The sequence below is a fragment of the Lithobates pipiens genome, unplaced genomic scaffold (genome assembly GCF_037356315.1).
Source record: "Lithobates pipiens isolate NorthernLeopardFrog02 unplaced genomic scaffold, aLitPip1_a1.2 Scaffold_25, whole genome shotgun sequence".
NCBI classification, from domain to species: Eukaryota; Metazoa; Chordata; class Amphibia; order Anura; family Ranidae; genus Lithobates; species Lithobates pipiens.
Window position 1 is genome coordinate 182,261,300 of NW_027507787.1, and position 15,804 is coordinate 182,277,103.

Below are 15,804 nucleotides of genomic sequence, written 5' to 3' on the forward strand. Positions count from 1 at the left end.
CCAGCGGAATATCCGACCAACAAAGTTTTAGAGCAGGGCTATAAAAAAATTTCCAACAACATGATCCGATCGGACTTTGTCTGATCGTTTGTAGAGAATTCCGATTGGACAAAGTTCCAAGCATGCTCAGATCAAATTCCTAGACCAAAGCTATTGGCTACTAGCCTGAACGTAGTCCCGTCTTAACTAAATAACGTCATTACGTTCTGAACGCTCGGATTTTCTGACAACTTTGTCTGACCGTGTGTATGCAACACCAGTTTCGGACAAAATCAGTCGGACAAAATCCAACGGATTTTGTTGTCAGAATGTCCGACCGTGTGTACAAGGGCTTAGACATTTCACCATCACCTAAAACGCTAAAACTATTACAGTAATACATTTACGTACATTTTGATTATGCTGAGTTGATGTTAACAAGTTTAAGCCCCCCCCCCCCCCCCCGAACCTGCAAGAAGTATTCCCCTGGCATACATGTACCAAGGAGCTTCGGTGGTGCTGCCCATTGGGACCAATTTATGAAATGTGTGCTAACAAGAATATTTCTTGTTTTTCTTCTTTTATTTCCAACATGCAATGACAGTTGAAAGCTGACTAATTGGTAGAAAAAAATACCTTTACCTGTTGGCATATGTTTTATACATAAACCACAGAGTGTTGTCCCTGTAATTCCCTGTATTAAGGTTCTGAGTGTGTGATGTGTTGAACCTTGGTTTCTGAGATTTCCTGTTTACCATATTCTAGTACTTAGAGAGGTTTGTGTGATAGCATTTGTAATAAATAGCAGTACAGTGACCTAAATGATAAATCATCCCAATCTGCACAGAGATGACCTTCTCTTACAGCAAGATAAGATCCATTAACCTTATCCAGACAACCTGCAGCAGTGGTGACACATTGTTGAAATTGATAAATAATACCAATGTGCAAGCATTTCCTTTACAGGACTGCCATTGGCAACTCATCCCTTTAATTACTGACATATCATATACTGTAAGTAAATAGGTTTGGTCAGTAAGTTACCTTTATTTAATCAGTTGCAGCACTTCAGTAATCCATGACACTTCAGTGTCAGTAATTAGCTGAACTGGCAACTCTGCTGCTGTGTCTGTTGGTTTTTTCATTTAACATATCGCACATATTTTTTACATGCATTTGCTAAATTTTGCATACATTTCATTTTCTGGACACAGTTCTGAGAAAAGATGTTATACACCCTTAAAATGTAAATTCGTCTGCATTTTAGGAACCATTTACACTTACAATTTTACAATTCAGGAAATTCATAATGCAGGCAGCTCCCCTATCTATAGATTTGCATTCTCCATGGATTGATCAAGTAAGATTATTGATGGGGGGGAAAAAATAATCTCTCGTCAGTGGCACAGGCTAATTATAGTCAGGTGTAATATTCAGTTTGGGTATTAGCTTGACTTGCCCTGCTAATAGTAAAAAAAATAATTCAGAGAGTTTGGGTAGCTGCATCTTACAACACAATTGCGTTTATTTGCAATTGAACCAATCAAAAGATTTTAGTGAACCAAGTGGCAATTAAGGACCCTTCTACTGAGAGAGTATGAAGGTTGCCATTAATAAACTCATCTTCTAAAAATACTAGTCATTTAGATGGCTTGCTATTCTGAAAATGTTTGTTGCCTGGCAGTCATTCTTTCAGAGTCACTTACAATGCCTTAAAGTATTAATACACCTTGAAGTTTTCCACATTTTGTTATGTTACAACCAAAAACGTAAATGTATTTTATTGGGATGTTATGTGATAGACCAACACAAAGTGGCACATAATTGTGAAGAGGATGGAAAATGATTAATGGTTTTCAAAAATGTTTACAAATAAATATCTGTGTGGTGCGCATTTGTATTTAGCCCCCTTTACTCTGATACCTCTAACTAAAATCTAGTGGAGCCAATTGTCTTCAGAAGTCACCTAGTTAGTAAATAGCGTTCACCTGTATGTAATTCAATCTCAGTATAACTACAGCTGTTCTGTGAAACCCACAGAGGTTTGTTAGAGAACCTTAGTGAACAAACAGCATCATGAAGGCCAAGGAACATACCAGATAGGTCAGGAATAAAGTTGTGGAGAACTTGCAAGCAGGGTTAGGTTATAAAAAAATATCCCAAGCTTTGAACATCTCACGGAGCACTGTTCAATCTATCATCTGAAAATGAAAAGAGTATGGCACAACTGCAAACCTACCAAGACATGGTCATCCACCTAAACTGACCAGACAAGGAGAACATTAATCAGAGAGATTAATCCCACCTGAGCTGTGCAGAGATCCACAGCTCAGGTGGGAGAATCTGTCCACAGGACAACTATTAGTTGTGCACTCCACAAATCTGACCTTTATGGAAGAGTGGCAAGAAGAAAGCCATAAGAAGTCCTGTTTGCAGTTTGCAAGAAACCAAGTCCCTACACATGACACAGCAAATATGTGGAAGAAAGTGCTCTGGTCAGATGAGACCAAAATGGAACTTTTTGGCCTAAAAGCAAAATGCTTTGTGTGGCAGAAAACTAACACTGCACATCACCCTGAACACACCATACCAACCATGAAAAATGATGGTGGCAGCATCATGTTGTGGGAATGCTTTTCTTCAGCAGGGACAGGGAAGCTGGTCAGAATTGATAGGAAGATGGATGGAGCCAAATAGAGGGCAATCATAGAGGAATACCTGTTAGAGTCTTCAAAAGACTTGGGACTTGGGACTAGGGCGGCAATTCACCTTCCAGCAGGACAACGACCCTCAACATACAGCCAGAGCTACAATGGAATGGTTTAGATCAACGCATATTCATGTGTTAGAATTGCCCAGTCAAAGCCCAGACCTAAATCCAATTTAGAATCTGTGGCAAGACTTGAAAATTACTGTTCACAGAAGCTCTCCATCCAATCTGACAGATCTTGAGCTATTTTGCAAAGAAGAATGGGCAAACATTTCACTCTCTAGGTGTGCAAAGCTTGTAGAGACATCTCCAAAAAGACGTGCAGCTGTAATTGCAGTGAAAGGTGGTTCTACAAAGTATTAACTCGGGGGCTGAATACAAATGCACGCCACACTTTTCACATATTTATTTGTAAAACATTTTGAAAACTTTTTTTTATTTTCAGTCCACTTCACAATTATGTGCCACTTTGTGTTGGTCTATCACATAAAATCCCAATAAAATAAATTTACATTTTTGTTTGTAACATGACAAAATGTGGAAAAATTCAAGGCACTGTATATGGAACAGACATGCAAGTAAAAGGTGAGAGTGAAGTGAGAACATACAATCTGCTGTAGATTTTCTGAAGAAGGTCAACAATGGTAGCGTCAGCTATACTGTAGGTTTCCCTTAAGATAACAAGACTTGTCATAGATTGCAAAAGGTTACAAAACATTTTCGTTATTCAACGGGCAGGAAATTCACAAACAGGAGGAATTCAGCACTGTATCTACTCCAGCGTCATTTTTTGTTTTTTTCATTTTGGATTTGGTAAGGGAGGGTTATAACCCTTGTTGGTTTGTTTTTTGCCATCTGTGCCCCATTGGGGGAATTCACCTGCACTTCCTGTTACATAGCCAAAACAGGAAGTGGGAAGAAGTCCCTACAAATTAAGGGAATCCCTTGGGCACCCCCAGGCCACAAGACCTATTGGAAGATTTTCCTCTATTACATTTCTGGGGACAACCCAAAATATCAGATTTGCTTTTACTTTCAATGATAACAAAAACAGGACAAGTAGAGAGGCTAAAGCCTGGTACACATGGTACTATTGTTGGCAGGGGGATTGTCTGTTGATAGACTGTTGTCTTTAAATCTTACCGCTAGTATGCCCCTTTTGACAGTTGTTGTCCAATTTTCTACCAACAAATGTTGAATGACAGGCTAGTAAATTTTCGGTGGACAACGTCAGATTTTCGTATAGTCAGTACACAAATCCGTCACACAAAAGTCTAAAGTACAAACACGCATGCTCGGAATCAATGCTCGCCAAACATGAAATTAGCAGAACGGGCTCAAAGGATGGCACTCAAAAGCTGAAATTCCTCATAGGTTTGTGTTTGTTGCACGACAGTTGTGTACCGTTAGCATGCAAGACAAGATCCTGGCACACGCCCTTTTGACAAAAATCAGACGCTCGGTTGGCCAACAATCGTACCGTGTGTACGAGGCTTTAGTGTCCCTAGTGAGCACAGACAGCAAAAAAAATGGGAGGTGTTCTAATCCCTCTCCACTTACTCCAAAAATAAAGAAGAAGTTTTGTCTTTAGTTATACTTTAAGCGCCAGCTTTTGTTCTTTCCTTTGGATCATTGTCTTAAATAAACCAAAGACAAAAGAATTAATGTAATTTACATTTTGACATTCATACTGTTTATATACGTTTTTTTTTATATGGAATGTCTTTTTCAGGCTGTCAGTTGATGATTTTGATAGACCAGATGCGGACAAGTCAGAGTTTTTCAAGGCAATCAACAATCGATGCACAAAAGAGGTAAGAACGTTGATTAAACTAGTAAGCAAATACATTTTGATATTCTGGCTTCTCTCGGGATTTGTAAGAAGCTGCAGCAAGTCAGATAGAACCCACATAATTTCCTGGCTGGAAGACGTCCAAGAAAATTTAGCATTTTCCTCCCCAGCCCTACTGTTTCTGGATTTCAGTTCATTCAATCATAGGGATTCAGCATCACATGTGGGTGTTACGTAGGACACTCTGCATGCAAATTCAGCCAGATTGCCAGGTGATTACAGAGGGAAAAAGCTTTAAAAAAGAAAACCGATGTAGAATCTAATGGTTGGTATGCTGCAATATATAACATTTTTGCATTTGAGTTTAAAGTGGTTGTAAACCCTTACAACACACTTTGACCTACAGGTAAGCCTAGATTAAGGCTTTCCTGTAGGTCCAAGAAATATCTCCTAAACCTACACGGTTTAGGAGATATTTGCTGAAAGACAGGCACCGCGTGCAGGCGCACTGAGCGCGGCACCCGTCAACGGCAATATGCCGCGCGTGGCGGCTCCCGTGCGCATGCGCGGGAGTAACGTCATCGTGGCTTCGCCAAATGACAGTGGCGGAGCGGCGAGACCCATCGAGAAGATGGATGCACCGGACTACAGGGAACAACGGTGACTTCGCTGGCTCCTGTGTCAGGTAAGTGACACATAATGCTTTACCTTTGCAGGGAATGAAAGAGGAAGTAAACTCATCAGGGTTTACTTCCTCTTTAATATCGCTTTCAGCTTTTAACAACCCTATGCTTTAGCAAAAGCAAACCTTTCTGTATGCATTCTGGCTGTGAAAATTGGAGCTGTTGTGTAAAGTGATGACAGGCTGATGATTCATTGTTAAAGACTTTTTTGAGTTTTTGCCTTAAGCTGGCCATTCATTATTGGAATTTTTTTCAAAATGTTTAATTTTAAGAACATTTGATCAACTTTCTAACCATTAGTGAAATTGACGTTTGTTTTAGACCTCATTGATGAGAAAATGTTAAAGTTGTATAGAAAATATTTCATTTATTTTATTGGAGCACTGCTTTGAGTATTGGAACTTTGTCTATATGGACTAAGGACTTTTTTTTTACTTGTGTGTATATTTATGTTTTATTTAAGCAGCTGCTTTTATGTACATAGACTTAAGTCATATACTATATATATATATATATATATATATATATATATATATATATATATATATATATATATATATATATGTTTTCTACATATAACAGTGTCAATTTGCTGTCCCCTCGAAATAACTCAACACACAGCCATTAATGTCTAAACCACTGACAACAAACGTGAGTACACCCCTAAGTGAAAATGTCCAAATTGGGTCCAAAGTGTCAATATTTTGTGGGGCCACCATTATTTTACAGCACTGCCTTAACCCTCTTGGTCATGGAGTTCCCCAGAGCTTTACAGGTTGTCACTGGAGTCTTCTTCCACTCCTCTATGACGACATCACAGAGCTGGTGGATGTTGGGGACCTTGTGCTCCTCCACCTTCCGTTTGAGGATGCCCCACAAATGCTCAATAGGGTTTAGGTCTGGAAACATTCTCGGCCAGTCCATCACCTTTACCCTCAGCTTCTTTAGCAAGGCAGCGATCTTCTTGGAGGTGTGTTTGGGGTTGTTATCATGTTGGAATACTACCCTGTGGCCCAGTCTCTGAAGGGAGGGGATCATGCTCTGCTTTAGTATGTCACATTACATGTTGGCCTTTATGGTTCCCTCAATGAACTGCAGCTCCCAGCAGCACTCATGCAGCCCCAGACTGTGACACTCCCACCACCATGCATGACTGTAGGCAAGACACACTTGTCTTTGTACTCCTCACCTGGTTGCCACCACACACACTTGACACCATCTGAACCAAATACGTTTATCTTGGTCTCGTCAGACCACAGGACATGGGTCCAGTAACCCATGTCCTTAGGCTGCTTGTCTTCAGCATCATCTTTAGAAGAGGCTTCCTTCTGGGACTACAGCCATGCAGACCAATTTGATGCAGTGTGTGGCTTATAGTCTGAGCACTGACAGGCTGACCCTCCATTCCTTCAATGCTGGCAGCACTCATATGTCAATTTCTCATAGACAACCTTCAACTTCTTTGGTTGACCATGACAAGGCCTGTTCTGAGTGGAACCTGTCCTGTTAAACTGCTTTCAGGTTCTTGGCAATCTTCTTATAGCCTAGGCCATCTTTATGTAGAGCAACAATTCTTTTTTTCAGATCCTCAGAGAGCGCTTTGCCATTAGGGGCCATGTTGAACTTCCAGTGACCCGTATGAGAGAGTGAGAGCAATAACATCAAATTGAACATACCTGCTCCCCATTCACACCTGAGACCTTGTAACACTAATGAGTCATATGACACCAGGAAGGAAAAAGGGCTAATTGGGCCCAATTTGGACATTTTCACTTAGGTGCGTACTCACTTTTCGTTGCCAGGGGTTTAGACATTAATGGCTGTGTGTTGAGTTATTTGAGGGGACAGCAAATTTACACTATTATACAAGCTGTACACTCACTACTTTACATTGCAGAAAAGTGTTAATTCTTCAGTGTTGTCACATGAAAAGAAGACCAAAGTGTCCTCTAAATAAAGTCATCCATTTTAAATGCATGTTTCTTTAGTTGTACCATTCTTGTTGCAGTGAGTCGATTGTTATCTGTGTATTTTGGGAACACACTCTAAAAATGTTCAGACCATTCTTCCTACGTGCATTTCCAGCTCTTAAAGTACTGCAAATTTTTATTTTCTATTTAAAGCCCTCTGTTTTTAATTATTGCTAGCAGAAATCACTTCTTGCAGCAGTTAACTCATGAAATAATTTTTTTCTCTTTTTCTTTGTTTAGTAAAAGTCAGTTGATGCTGGAAAGGCCAGTGGAGACGGCCCTCCTGCTAAGTGTGGCAGGCGTCCGCTCTATAATGCTCAACCAGTGGAACACAAGTGTGGAGCAGAATGCTAAAAGATTGGACTTCCTCTCCGAGTGTGAGTAGACATGTTGTATTTTAGTAACTATAGTTGTCTTTCACTAGACTGATGTAGCTCATCAAACTTCAGGATGTATATATGGTGCTTGACAAATCCAGGTTTTAAGTGTCAAGCTTTGTATCTATTGAACAATTCTTAAAGCAGATGTCTATGCCAATGAAAGACTGTGTAGGTTAAAGTGGAATTTTACCCATAACAGTTTGATTATGATCAATGTTTTTTAACAAAAGAACATACATTCCACATTAATTTATGCTTCCAAATTAGTGTGTGGTGTAAATTGCCCTCTAGCATTGTTCCTGTTTCTACTTGCTGGAGGTGGCCATTTTGTTGAAGCCTAGAACAGTCGCTTCCTTAGTGCAGACTTTCCTTCTCTCCTTAGTATCAAAAACTATATGTCAGTTTCTATCATTAAAATGTGTACATTTCCAGCCCCAAATAAATGTTTTGGCTCAGGGGGAGGCTGACAGAAGCTTTACACTACTCAGTCCCCTAGCGCTGCTGAGACTGAGAATATCAGGGAGATAAGATAAGCCACTAGCTTCGTATGTTTTACATTTTTTGTGCCTCCCTGGCAGCAGAGTTTATCCTATCACCTTGGAGAATGGTATGTAGGAGCGCTTCTGCTAGAAGGGTCCTACAGGTGCTATATATATTTCGGATCATCCAAGATAGCAGGATAGCAACAGGCACTCCAGCAGGACTTACAGGAGAGAAGCAGGATCTGGATAGACAAAGATATGCAGAGAAAGGTGCTTCTAAGTTCCGTATATCAGCAATTTTATTAAAAGGCAATGATTCAAAACACTCAAGGCTTACAGAGTAAACAGGCTCATCAATGTATGAGTTGATTTGAGTTCATATAAATACAGTACAAGTCCAACTAAGAGGAGACGGTTAGCAGTGCAGCAATCCAAGGTGCTTCATTTCAGGACATGGAGAATGGCAAGTAGGAATGCTTCTGCTAGAAGGGTCCTCCAGGTGCTATATATGGTTGGACTGCAAGCCGCAATCCCAACCCTGCGCTGCTCTCTTGCTTCTGGATAGGCTTTCAGAAAGCCTAGCAGCCAGATGTGCCTGGGTTATGCCCAATCTCTGGCCTAGCAGCCTGGGCAATACGACACACAACCACCCAGACAGCTGTCCAGGTTGCACATACCCTAGATCACCTGACTCCACCCACATATATAGGCTCTCCCAGCAGACCAAGGGGTTCAGCACTAGTCACAGACAGTGAGACATTTCCCGATCCGTGGCTGCACGGATCAGGAAATGTCTCACTACCTGGGATTAGTTCTGTGGAGTGTCAGCTTCCTGTCGGCATGTGGCGTTGCGAACACGCCTGAGCCCATCCTTACTATTTACATTCAGGATCATCTAAGATAGTAGGATAGCAAGCTGACAAGTACTCGAGCAGCATTTACAGGAGAATAGCTGGCTCTGGATAGACAAAGGTATGCAGAGAAAGGTGCTTCCTAAGTGCAGTATGTTACGTTTCCTGATTTTCTCTCGCTCTCTAATCTGTGTAATTCCTGATGCTTCCTCCCCTTCCACTTTGGTCAGTAGCAGGGCTGTCAGCAGATCATCCTCTAATGACTTACTGATTTTAACCACAGTGCCAAAAATAGAGAGCAACTGAGCATGTGCAGGGCAGGGTGAGACGGTGCATAACCGATTTTAAACAGTATTGGCACTTATCTTTAATATTTTACATAGCTATACCTGCAAAAGGGGCCAGCCTGATGTACTCTATGAGGACTGAATTTTCTGACTAAAATTCCATTTTAACCTGCAGTATTTGTCAAATGTTCAACTATCCATAGACATGAGATTGCCCACTCTGTTCAAAAATAACATTAGGCTTGGCTTGTGGGTGACCATTGATGAGATTTAGAGGAAAACAACCTGACTGGTTAGAAATCCTGCATCAAATGCTATTGTCCCTCCACTCCATGATAACCTGCTTTCTAGCTGCCTGTAAAGCAGTGCTCTGGCATTTATTTGCCCTAAGGCCACCCTCCAAACTCTTTGGCCAACTTTAGTTTGCTGACATTTACCTGCGACTTAAAAGCTCCATATCATAAAAATCAGATTCAGCTATATCGGCAAAATAGGAGATGGAATACTAACCCTTTTTTGCTCATGCCACCAGAGTACCCATTATGTTGTGGGCTTCAGTGAACTCCCCCTCCCTCCACCCTCCATTGGTGTTCACTTACCTAATCACATGCTCCTGCACCACTCTCTCCAGGCCAGAACGTTATTTGACCTGAGATGGCTCCACCCACCGTACAGTCTTTCTTTCAGTTGTAAGTGCTGGAACACAGAGTGTTCAAGATCCCAAGACCCCACTGCCAATCTGCTGCCAGACTGGTGCCCAACAGCTTAAGGCCAGCAGGCTGTGCTTTGGACACCTGGGTTTTACATTGTTCTATTACAGCATATGCTTGCTTTAAACTGGACCTTCTAGCCAGGGCTTTTTTTCAGGGGGAATGTGGGGGAACACAGTGCCAGCACGTCCAGCATTGAATGTATGCAATGACAAAGGGTGCTGAGGTATGCTGGAGGGTCTATTGATGCTGGCTGCTGGGAGGTTTATTGTTTCTGGGGGTATCTATTATCGAGGGAGGGGTCTATTGTTGTTAAGGGGGTCTTATGTCACGGGGGGCGGGCTGATTGTTGCTGGAAGTGATCTACTGTTGAGGGAGGGATCTAGTGTGTTGGCTACTGGGAGATATGTTGTTGCTAGCAAGGGTCTATTGTTCCTGGAGTGGATTTATTGTTGCTGTGGAGATCATTTGTTTCAGGGAGTCTATTGTTTCTGGGCAAGGTCTATTTTTGCTGGCCAGGGAAACTATTATACTACTTTTCTTGTTGTCATTAACACATTCCATACAAATTGCCTAGTATTACATAGCATTAAAAATTATACTTGTTTCTGTTTTCTCTAAAAGTAGTGATACTGGGTGTACAAGGGACAGTGCTCAGAGTTGGGTAGGGAGCAAAGACAAGAGGTGACTCAGAAGGTTATGTACCTGCAGATATTTTCGAGGGAGGGAGGTGTCTATTGTTGTTAAGGAGGTCTTATGTCGCGGGGGGGGGTGTCTGATTGTTGCTGGAAGTGATCTACTGTTGGGGAGGGATCTAGTGTGTTGGCTGCTGGAAGATATGTTGTTACTGGCAAGGATCTATTGTTCCTTTGTTCCTGGGGTGGATTTATTGTTGCTGTGGGGATATTTTGTTTCAGGGGGTCTATTGTTGCTGGGCAAGGTCTATTTTTGCTGGCCAGGGGAAACTATTTTACTACTTTTCTTGTTGTCATTATTACATTCCATACAAATTGTCTAGCATTACAAAATGATACTTGTCTCTGTTTTCTCTAAAAGTAGTGATACTGGGTGTACAAGGGACAGTGCTCGGAGTTGGGTAAGGAGCAAAGACAAGGGGTGATTCAGAAGGTTATGTATTTTCTTAGAAATAAAAAAGCCCTGCTTATAGCTGTGTTTTTCCTGTAGTATATATTGCATAGATTTGCCATTCTGGAATTTACAATGATCCACCTGGGAATTTGTTACAGTATGTGCCTTTGACTCTGGGGATAATTGGATAATGTACTCCTGTAGCAGTCTGAAGAGCAGATGTTAGAAATTCGGCAATGGATAATGAGTGGAGTGTGTATGTGGGAATAATACAACATGCCAAACTTAGAACAATGCTTTCTGTCTTTTCCTCTGCTACTTTCTTTGATCAAATCAAGCGGCAACATAAACAAAATGTTTCATTGCTTCTGTCATTTAGATTGTTTGATGATCATATTTTTCATATAGCATTCTGTTATTTAATATTACAGATCTACTAGCACTTGGCAAGACCAGTGGGCAGACTGTACATGGCCAGCGAAAACTCAAGAGTTGCTCAGAAGTCACTGTGACAGGTATGTATTACTTTAAATCAGGTATTGTGTTCTGCTGGGTGTGATTCACAGTATGAGTACATTTCAGGACAGTTTCACTCATTCATATTGTATATGTTTGTTTCTATAATGTATTATGCACAGCCTTTTCATGAAGGATACAGTATATTACTGGTCTGTAGGATCAAAGAACTTCACAAGAGCTTCAAAGCTTTGGGTGGAGGGAATTTATCGTGATCACTCCTGCCTGTACTTCCCCAGTCTTAGCCCCTGTACACACGATCGGAGATTTCCACAACCAAATCCGTCGGATTTTGTCCGTCGGATCTTGTCTGAAACTGTTGCATACACACGGTCGGACAAAGTTGGCGAAAAATCCGATCTTTCAGAACGTGATGACGTAATTTCGTTACGATGGGACTACATTCAGGCTAGTAGCCAATAGCTTTGATGTAGGAATTTGATCTGAGCATGCGTGGCACTTGGTCCGATCAAAATTCTCTACACATGATCGGAGTATGTCCGACCGGCCCAGTTGGTCGGGAAATATTTCCAACATGTTGGAAAATTGGGTCCGACGGATATTCCGACAGAATCAATCCGATGCATACCACACACAGTCGGATTATCCGACGACACGGTCCGATAGGACACATTCCGACGGATTCTCCGACCATGTGTACAAGGGCTTAGAGTACTGTACCCAGCATATTATCTGGCTTCCATCCACTCTACCTGTGAATGAAGATGTTTCCTTTCTAACTTAATAGCAACTATCCAGGGTCGCCAATGAGGGGGTACCACAGGTGCTTCTGTACAGCGCCTCGGCCAGCAGGGAGTTAGGAATTTATATCCTCTGTCCTTTTCTCTGTCCTGATATTTCACCAAAGCCAAAGTATTTGTCTTTGTAAACACTTCTCTTCTAATACACCTGTAAATGTGGGCATGGACACATAGGCTTATATAGCAGTGCTTTTATGGGTTAAAAAAAATGCCAAACACATGAAAAGTGTTTTTTTATTATAAGCCCAGTGTGCATGAGGCCTCTTGTCCAATTTACAAAAAAAATAAAAAATATTTACTGAAAAATGCCAGAAAATTCCACACAAAAAGCTCTAAAGTCCAATTCACAAACAGACCAGAGCGTTAAAAAGCATGCGATAATTACCAGGGTTTAGCTTGCGGTATCACATGCAGTATTTGTCAAAAAATAGCCTGAGGGTCAGGGGACCCCCAGGCAGTTTTTTCACAAATAGATGGTTGCTAAGCAGCGGGCCGGGAAGCCGGCCACCACAGCCATAACCACTTCAACCCCATAAGGTTTTACCCCCTTCCTCCTGACCAGAGCACTTTTTACAGATTGGCACTGCGTAGCTTTAACTGGTAATTGTGCAGTCATGCAATGCTGTACCCAAACTAAATTTGGGTCCCTTTTTGCCACAAATAGAGATTTCTTTTGTGCTATGTGATCACCTCTGCGGTTTTTATTTTTTGTGCTATACACAAAAAAAGAACGACAATTTTGAAAAACAAAACAATATTTTTTACTTTTTGCTATAATAAATATCCCCAAAAATGTTTTTTTAAAAAACTAATTTCTTCATCAGTTTAAGTCAATATATATTCTTCTACATATTTTTGGTAAAAAAAAAAATCACAGTAAGTGTATATTGATTGGCTTGAGCAAAAGGTATAGCGTCTACAAACTATGGGAAAGATTTATGAAATTTTTAAGGCATTTTTATTATTATTATTTATTTTACTAGTAATGGTGGTGATCTGTGATTTTTAGCAGTATTGCGACATTGAGGCGGAGAGATCGTACACTTTTGACACATTTTTGGGACCATTGACATTTATACAGCAATCAGTGCTATAAAAAGCACTGATTACTGTGTAAATTACACTGGCAGGGAAGGGGTTAACACTAGGGGATGATCAAGGGGTTACCGTATATACTCGAGTATAGGCCGACCCGAATATAAGCCGAGGCCCCCAATTTACCCCCAAAAAACTGGAAAAAATTATTGACTCGTGTATAAGCCGAGGGTGAGACATGCCTGTCCATCCCTGTGTGTCCGTCCATCCCTGTGGGTCCATCCATCCCTGTGTGTGTGTCCATGCATCCGTGTGTGTGTGTGTGTGTGTCCATGCATCCGTGTGTGTGTGTGTGTGTGTGTGTCCATGCATCCGTGTGTGTGTGTGTGTGTGTGTGTGTGTGTGTGTGTGTGTGTGTGTCCGTGCAGCCTACCTGTGTCCAGCCTGCCTGTGTCCGTCCAGCCTGCGTCCCGTCCAGCCTGCGTCCCGTCCAGCCTGCGTCCCGTCCCGGCCCGGCCCGGCCCGTCCCGTCCCGAGCCGAGCCTCCGTCCTTCAGCTCTTCGTCGGCGGCCATTCTAGGATTCAAAAGCCGCGCCTCCGTCGGTGATAGGCGGAACACTCAATTTCCCACTGACTGCTGTTCCGCCTATCGGATGTCCGTGATAGGCGGAACACTCAATTTCCCAGCAGCCTGTGTTCCGCCTATCACGGGCATCGTCTCATCCTCGTCCGTAGTACGAGGATGAGACGATGCCCGTGATAGGCGGAACACAGGCTGCTGGGAAATTCAGTGTTCCGCCTATCACAGGCGAAGGCGGAGCCGGAGGCGCGGCTTTTGAATTCTAGAATGGCCGCTGTCTGTCTGCTCGACACGCTGATCGAGCGGGCAGACAGCGATGACTCGAGTATAAGCCGAGGGGGGCACTTTCAGCCTCAAAAAAGAGGCTGAAAATCTCGGCTTATACTCGAGTATATACGGTAAATGTGTGTTCCCTCAGTGTGTTCTAACTGTATAGAGATAGGACTGAGTAATAGAGAAGACATTTTGCTGTTACTAGGAACAAACAACATGGCTGCTCTCCTCTGACAGCATAGGGATTTGTGTTGTGTGTAAACAAGTTCTCCAACTGAAAGGCTGTAGTTTATTACAGACAAAGAACTGGTAGAAGAATCTGCAGGAGCCTGGCATTGTGCCTGCGATCAGCTAATCACAGTTGCAATTATTTGCAGGTTTATTTCCAATAATAAATGCACAGGTTTTGTAAATATTATTGTGCATTTATTACTATTATGTAAAAGGTGGGTTTAGCCTATGACACCCAAGTCATTCAACCCACTTCCTGTGAGACCAAGTTGTCAACCCTCTCTGGCTGTGTCATCAAGCCATCACGGACTCACAAGGGAATGATGCAGAGGACATTGCTGGAATGTCCTCCATAGGAAAAAGAGAACCCATATCATGTGACCAAACCAAACAGAGCTCCAAAAAGGTACATATAAAAAAATGTTTTATAAAAAGGAATGCAGAAATGTGTTCCAAAGAGTTTGGTCACGTTCCGTTATTGAGGGTCTGCCAAACCTAGAGTTGGGCTTTAAAGGCAACCTGTCTTCAAGCTTATTCATTTTGTGATGCCATTAACTAAATCACAAGCCGCTTGCCAATAACAGGGCAGTGAGGTATCTGCTCAGTATTACGGTTATTATCTCAGGGCGGTGACTGCCTCCCTTGGAACTAGTATGCAGCTTGTAAGTTAGACCATGGAAGCTTTCAGCAAATTGTTCTCTGGCTTCAATTTTTCTGACCTCATCGTTACTGGATGGAATGACTCTACATCTCTTTACAGTTGTGGTATTTATCTATAAAAGTGTTCCTTTCTTTTGTGTGGCAGAAGGAAAATACAAGTTTGTCTTTTATATGTTTCCACAGAAGGAGAGGTCTCCAAAGAAGAACGCAGTCAGCTAACAAGTCCAAGCAATCCATCATTACCTGATGCAGACTCGTCCTTTTTTAACTATACGCTGTATGGCCTGCCTAATATGGTGGTTATGTGAGACTTTTGTCAGTGACAATCCAATAAACACTAATTTGGTTATACTTGACACCAATCTTGTATTATTGACAAAGGCAAATTATAGTTCTCTTGTCCATCATTGAAGACAAAGAAACCTTCTTCTTTACATCGCTGTGATGTCCACAGTGCTTCCCAACCTTCATTTCACACATTTTCCTTGTATTTATACAAGCAATCTTAATTTGGGCAAGTTCAATAACTATTTTCTTTTTCAGCAAGTATTGTTTGTGACAATACACCAAGGCTATATATGGGATATTAATTGCAAGAGAACACAGTGGCCTTAGGCCAAATAACTGTTTTATCTGTGAGAATCAGTCACAAACCACATTATATGTTTATAAGTGGAAATGTGTCAGTAGAAGAATGCTTTCAAGATTTAAACCATGATGTTTTAATTCAATTGAAAGAATAGCTATTGCACTTAGCTACAGCTTAATTATTTTTACTAAGTTTAAGGCCAGCAGCCTCCCCTCTCCTCCCATTC

General features: G+C 41.7%; 1 protein-coding gene across 2 annotated transcripts in view; it reads left to right on the forward strand.

Moving 5' to 3' along the window:
* The window catches only part of CFAP46 (cilia and flagella associated protein 46), a 328,406-nt gene extending 313,061 nt beyond the window's left edge, over positions 1 to 15,345 (forward strand). For both annotated transcript variants that reach the window (XM_077455243.1, XM_077455242.1), the window contains 4 exons: positions 4,422 to 4,503; positions 7,375 to 7,511; positions 11,365 to 11,448; positions 15,173 to 15,345. In XM_077455243.1, coding sequence (XP_077311369.1) covers positions 4,422 to 4,503; positions 7,375 to 7,511; positions 11,365 to 11,448; positions 15,173 to 15,297 — 428 coding nt within the window. In that variant the 3' untranslated portion in view covers positions 15,298 to 15,345. The remainder of the gene's footprint in view (positions 1 to 4,421; positions 4,504 to 7,374; positions 7,512 to 11,364; positions 11,449 to 15,172) is intronic.
* Positions 15,346 to 15,804: the final 459 nt, after the last annotated feature.